Below are 6,347 nucleotides of genomic sequence, written 5' to 3'. Positions count from 1 at the left end.
GAAAGAAGAAAATACACAAGTGCTGGAGCCTCAGCCAACTGCCACTCCACAGTTCCGTATCATCGCGGACTTCTCTTCCTCCTCCTCCTCCCCCCTCCCTCTCTCTGTCTCTACTTTGCGCAGCCGCGCTCCAAAATTCCGAAGCGAGACGCCTCCACCTCCAAGCAATCTCCCATCGATCCGGAAGCTTCCCGTGTGCCCAATGCATCGACTCCTCCGCGCGGCTGCGGCGGCGGCCGCGGGGCTCGCCACGGCCACGACTCGCCGCCACCGCGCGCCCAGCTGGGGCGCGGCCGCAGCGAGGTGGTTCTCGGTCGAACGGGAGGCGATGAGCTACGACGTCGTGATCGTGGGCGCCGGCCCGGCGGGCCTCGCCGCCGCCATCCGGCTGAAGCAGCTCTGCCGCGCGGCCGACACCGACCTCTCCGTCTGCGTCCTCGAGAAGGGAGCCGAAGTCGGTGCGCCGCTTCGCACACAAAATCCTGTTCTCGCTGCTGCGTTGTACACTTGCGACGGCATTGATGACACTCTTGTAATTTGGGCCTTTGTTTTTTATTGCTCCGCAGGTGCTCATGTACTGTCGGGGAATGTGTTCGAGCCCCGTGCGCTGGATGAGCTCATCCCGAAGTGGAGGCAAGAGGATGTATGCCCTCCTGTATTCTGCATTCGATATGTTATGTTTTTTTGTGGCTCACTCTGATTTTGTAATAGTGCTTGTTTGTTGTTGATTTACTGAACACATGCCTTAGATTCAGCCGAATATACGAAATTAAAGATATTATTTTGTGGGAGGGCGTTGTGATATCTTTAAATACTAGAACAAATGCAAGTTTTGTGTTCCTAAAATCACTTTAAATAGAACAAATGCAAGTTTTGTGTTCCTAAAATCATGTTTATTGTTACAAGTGATCTATGGAAAACTAAGAGTGGGATGTACCAAGTACACTCATTTTTATGTGACTATGATATGTTCAACAGGCCCCAATCAGAGTCCCTGTCTCATCTGACAAGTTCTGGATGTTAACAAAGAACAAGGCATGGACACTTCCATCTCCTTTTGATAACAAAGGGAACTATGTAATAAGGTGCTGATATTTTCCTTTTCTTATCGATCGACTTGATGTTTTGTATAGTCCTATATTCCTCTTATTTCAGAGAATCTGCGTATGCCAACATACTTTTTTTGTCCAGCTTGAGCCAATTGGTGCGATGGATGTCCGTAAAGGCTGAAGAATTAGGTGTTGAAGTGTATCCAGGGTTTGCTGCGAGTGAGGTACCATCCTTTTTAACCCTTTTCCAGTTGAGGAACACTTTTGTGGAAGGACTAATATTTGCCTCAATTCTGCTCTGACAGATCCTTTATGATGAAAATCAAATGGTCGCAGGCGTTGCAACCAATGATGTTGGTATTGCTAAAGATGGTAGTAAACGGGAAACTTTTCAACCGGGTGTGGAACTAAGAGGCGAGTAATCTCCTTCATCTGGTGGTTTGCATAAAAATATAGTATGTTGCATATTTTCCTTATAAATTGTTTTAGAGGTATATAGTGCTTATTTCTTTTATTTGTTCTTTTCTCGAAGATTGATATACTTTCTTTTCCACTCTTGTTGTTCCATATGCACGTACACATTCTCATGGTCAGTTACTTAGATTGCAGGGCGAATAACACTTCTAGCTGAGGGTTGCCGGGGTTCATTATCAGAGGTTAGTATATGTAATTCTAGTTTGATAGATTTAGTCCATGAAATGTTATTTCTTCTGTAGTATTATGCAATTGATGCTGCAGCCTATCACGTTATCCTTCTTTGTCTTGTGCTTTCCAGAAAATAATAACGAATCACAAGCTCAGAGAAAGTGGGCAAGGCCAACATCAAACGTATGCTCTTGGAATTAAAGAGGTATATCTACATTCACTGATACCATTTGAATTATGAAATTCAATAATACCATGTATGATTGCCTTGTTCTCAGTTCTGAAACTTAAAGAAGCAGGATTGTTTTACCTGAACTATATTGTTTTTGCACATCAGCACCACATTATACAGACAATGTGCCTTATTATACATATACTGTGACTATAAATTGTCGGATATCTCTAAATAGGCACTATGCATACATTAGGGCTCAATTTGTTAGCATTCATTGGATCATTCATACGCGCACCATTTTCTAATATATTTTTTCCAAAAGAATTATCAATGTTTTAGAAATCTTATTGATTGCCCTTTATACTGTTATTGGATTGTAATTTACAATCTTCTCTTAAAATTTTACATGTCTTTTTTTCTAACTACTACTTGAAGATGGTTTAGTAACGCTTCTTTTGTCCAAATTGGATGCTTTCGTTTAGGTCTGGGAGATAGAAGAAGGAAAGCATAAGCCAGGTTCTGTGGTTCATACTGTAGGGTGGCCTTTGGACATGAAGACATATGGAGGGTCATTTCTATACCACCTTGATGATAGACAGGTACTTTTGAGATTTGCAGCTTGTCATTATCACGTATTATATGTTTTGCTTGCAAGGATTGTTATCTGTGAAAATATATAATATACAATCTCATTTCTGTACCACCTTGATGATAGACAGGTACTTTTGAGATTTGCAGCTTGCCATTATCACGTATTATATGTTTTGCTTGCAAGGATTGTTATCTGTGTAAATATATAATATGCAATCTCAGATTATAGGAAGCATTTTGCCGCACAACCTAAATTTAGTCAGCAAAAAGAAGTTCCTCTGCCTTTGCTGTGTCAAATGATCTCTTCTATGAACACAAACCTTTACTTGAGTTTTTTTTTTTGTTGAACTTGTTATTTGTATTAGAAGAACGCCAAAACAGCACGGAAGCTACACAAGCACCGGTCTGTTGTCTACCCAAATCAGAAATCAAAACACTAAGATCCTAAAACACCAAAAGGAAGGGAAAACACCAAAAACATTTACATTTGAGTTTGAAGGGGAAGCACTAATTCATCTGTATCATTTGACCCTTGATTTGCACATGGATGACTGGCTATTAATACTTCTTTTTAGCTTGCAACTTCCTAAAGTGTTGTTCAGAAGTTTGAATTACATGTATTCAGTGTTATTTTTGCTCTTATTTCAGTTAGCAATTGGTCTGGTTGTTGCCTTGAATTATCGAAATCCTTTTCTCAGCCCATACGATGAGTTCCAGGTGTGTATATTTTCTGTATAATCGTCTTTTGGTGACAAATAGTATGGAGCTGATCTGAGTTTTTCAGTTCTGTCGTCACTTAACTGTCAGAATAAACTCTTCTATCCAATATTTCAGAAATTCAAGCAGCACCCTGCGATCAGAACACTTCTGGAAGGTGGAACGGTTCTTCAGTATGGTGCTCGTACTTTGAATGAAGGTGGTTTTCAGGTAAGATGATATGGTTGGCTACAGATAAATGCATGTGTAAGCTCCTTACGTAATCTACATTTATATTACATGGCATTATACATAGACATCAGTGCAGTTTCACCTGGTGCTACTGGTAAACTGGTGCAATCTATTGCTGGCAGTATTAACTCTCTAAGCTGAAACATGGTTCTGGTCTTGGTCGTTTGTTATGTTATGTTTTAACATTTAATGTAGCATTCCACTTCTGTTATTCAGTTGAATAACCTGTATTATGTTTGCTTCTCAGCTATTAAAAGTGGTTCACTTCTGTTATTTAGTTAATACTCCCTCCGTCCCATAATGTAAGACGCTTTTTGACACTAGTTTGACACTGTCAAACTAGTGTCAAAAAGCGTCTTACATTATGGGACGGAGGGAGTAGCTGTATTGTGTTTGCTTTTTACTAGTTGCTACTTATATTCAGTAATATGGTACTGATAGAGTTCCTAAATAATTTCAGTCAATACCAAATCCAGTTTTCCCCGGTGGTGCAATTATTGGATGCTCTGCAGGGTTCCTAAATGTTCCCAAAATAAAAGGATCACATACCGCTATGAAATCAGGTATCTCTCCACTATGTGTTTGTTTGCGCTAGATTTTTAGCTAGGGTTTGCAGTTCATTTAATTATCTGTTTTATCGATACAAGCCTTGTACTAAAGGTAGAGATGTGCACAAAAGGTATGCTTGCGGCCGAAGCAACTTTCAATGCTCTGGTTGAAGGATCTTCCATGGATCTGTACTGGGAGAATCTCAAGAAGTCATGGATATGGGACGAACTCTATAGAGCTCGGAATTATAGACCAGTATGTGGTTATTATTATTATTACGAGTTTCCCAAATAACATCTTCTTTGTAGTTTTTGAAATTTTATTTCAAAGAAGTGCAGCGGATAGGCCATGCATTTCTTTTTCTGAAGCTTGTAAGATGAACAAAAATGCTTTATTGTTTGCTTATAGGCATTTGAATACGGATTTATTCCTGGCATGGCCTTGTCAGCAGTGGAACGGTGAGATCCCAATTGGTAAGCTAATGTTATTTGATGTCGTATCCATTTCGCTTACACATGTTAATTGTTCAATCGTTAGCTACATATTCAAAGGGAAGTCACCTTTTACACTGAAGCATGGGAAACCTGACCATGAAGCTACTGAAGTGAGTGTGAAGTGGTACCATTGCTCAACATTCTTTATTAACAGAAAATTAAAATCGCAATGTTGTTCCATTTCTGTCACTAGCGAGATTGATCGAACACTTCCTTGTGGACAGATGGCCAATCTGCATTCGCCTATTTCATATCCAAAACCAGATGGGCAGGTGTCATTTGACGTTCCGTCTTCTTTATACAGGTACACATGCCTGCAGCAATAACAGTAGGCTTCTTTCAAACTTCTTTACTGTTTCAACACTGCGTCAACACCTTAGTTGTGCTTTACTAAGCGTGCAGCTTAGAACCTAGTAACATGAGAAACGCCATACTGTATATATAAAAATGTTTGGAGCTGATAGACCAAACATGGAGCGCTTTTTCTTCCACAAATTCAAGGACCATAGATACTGCAGATGCACCGATCAAAAGTGGTAGCTGCATGGCATTTCTTTATCTTGAATCTGGGGGGATACCATGGATATACTGCAGAGTACCTTCTCGATCTGTACTTCTATCACTAACAATTTATTCTGTACAGGAGCAACACAAACCATGAGCATGACCAGCCTCCTCATCTCCGCTTGAGGGATCCTGCAGTACCTGAAAGAGTAAATCTCCCACAGTATGCTGGACCAGAGTCGCGTTATTGTCCAGCTCGAGTTTACGAGTATGCAATGACCATGCCAGCTTGATCTATCATTTTCTCCCAATGGAATAGATAAAGTGCAATAATTTGTGCTTGTGCTTTGTAGCCAAAGGCCCAAAGCAGAAGCTGCTGATTTACTGCTGACCATTTCTGTTCTCACGCAGATATGTATCTGACGAGAATGGTGACCCGAAGCTTCACATAAACGCTCAAAATTGTCTTCATTGCAAGGTAGCTCTCTTCATTTGATGGTTCAGGGATCTTGCATTCTTTTATATTCAGTGCATGGGTGGCATAGGGTGCCCATTGTTGGATTTGTGTCATCCACTGAACTGCGAAGTTGTAGTTTCAGGAAAGCATATGTTCCTCTGTTAGATTCTGGCATTCATGGTTGCACTAATCCAATCCACAGTGACACTGTCGATGTTATGATCTGGATAGCCAATTCAAAGTTTTTGGGATGTACCATTGAGAAACTTAGAGCCTGTTCGGTTCCTCTCCGCTCCCTCGACTGTGCTCCCGGAGCGACCAGGCTGCAGCCCATTTTCACGGAGCGGCTAAAACCGAGCTTCACAGCTCCGTGGAGTTAGAAATATTGGAGCGGAGTGGAGAGATTCCGAACAGGGTCTTCTTACTTGAGACTCTTACTTTTGTTCCTTCCACCTAAGCTGTTGACGCTATCTGCAGGCTTGTGACATAAAAGATCCAAAGCAAAACATCGAGTGGACTGTCCCGGAAGGCGGAGGAGGGCCTGGTTACACAGTGATGTGAATATTAGTAGAGAAATTCTGACGCCCAAATTGGCCTGTTCAACACTACCTCATAATAATGGTGTAAATAAATATTACTGTACAATGTTTCTGATGCTGAAACTAGCTTGTCCGACAGTACATTTTAGAGAACCTTGTGCGACTAATACAACCAACCAGGGCTGGTAATGGTATGTACGGCGCCGAGCATTGCGGTGGAATTCCTTCCATCTTTTATAATAATGGCCTAAAGTAATCGATGGTGCTTGAAGTGAAGGCGGGGCCACTCAAAAAAGTTGGAACTATTCTTCAGTACAGCTGAGTAGCTGCTGGCTTGAGAAGAAGAATCGGATACTTTTGCCTCTTAAGATCGCTTTTGTCCATAGAGTATGTAGG

At 41.3% G+C, this 6,347-nt stretch overlaps 1 protein-coding gene across 4 annotated transcripts; it reads left to right on the top strand.

The window, feature by feature from the left end:
* Positions 1-29: 29 nt before the first annotated feature.
* On the top strand, positions 30-6,207 carry LOC123125052 (electron transfer flavoprotein-ubiquinone oxidoreductase, mitochondrial). Of its 4 annotated transcripts, none has more exons than XR_006461278.1 (18): positions 30-458; positions 567-643; positions 979-1,085; positions 1,192-1,273; positions 1,355-1,463; positions 1,659-1,705; positions 1,825-1,899; positions 2,352-2,468; positions 3,109-3,177; positions 3,295-3,387; positions 3,869-3,971; positions 4,088-4,212; positions 4,366-4,415; positions 4,495-4,575; positions 4,676-4,755; positions 5,095-5,223; positions 5,367-5,433; positions 5,890-6,207. XR_006461278.1 is itself a non-coding variant. In XM_044545595.1 (18 exons), exons 1-18 carry the CDS (start codon positions 203-205, stop codon positions 5,971-5,973), a joined length of 1,737 nt encoding a protein of 578 aa, XP_044401530.1. In that variant the 5' UTR covers positions 32-202; the 3' UTR covers positions 5,974-6,207. The 4 variants fall into 4 exon arrangements, 3 of the variants coding, with proteins under 3 accessions (XP_044401523.1, XP_044401530.1, XP_044401539.1); XM_044545595.1 differs by having other exon boundaries at positions 32-458; positions 4,495-4,561; XM_044545588.1 differs by having other exon boundaries at positions 4,495-4,755.
* Positions 6,208-6,347: the final 140 nt, after the last annotated feature.

The sequence above is a fragment of the Triticum aestivum genome, chromosome 1B, assembly GCF_018294505.1.
Source record: "Triticum aestivum cultivar Chinese Spring chromosome 1B, IWGSC CS RefSeq v2.1, whole genome shotgun sequence".
Lineage (NCBI taxonomy): Eukaryota > Viridiplantae > Streptophyta > Magnoliopsida > Poales > Poaceae > Triticum > Triticum aestivum.
The sequence above is the reverse complement of the archived record's forward strand: the minus strand, read 5'-3'. Positions and strand labels throughout refer to the sequence as shown.

What these genes read in the sequence shown, in the direction of transcription:
- LOC123125052 (XM_044545588.1), top strand. Translation starts at nt 203, where the DNA reads ATGCATCGACTCCTCCGCGCGGCTGCGGCGGCGGCCGCGGGGCTCGCC. An exon ending in GCCGGGGTTCATTATCAGAG is followed by an intron (nt 1,706 to 1,824) that starts GTTAGTATATGT and finishes TGTGCTTTCCAG; the next exon opens with AAAATAATAACGAATCACAA. An exon ending in GTTCCGTCTTCTTTATACAG is followed by an intron (nt 4,756 to 5,094) that starts GTACACATGCCT and finishes TATTCTGTACAG; the next exon opens with GAGCAACACAAACCATGAGC.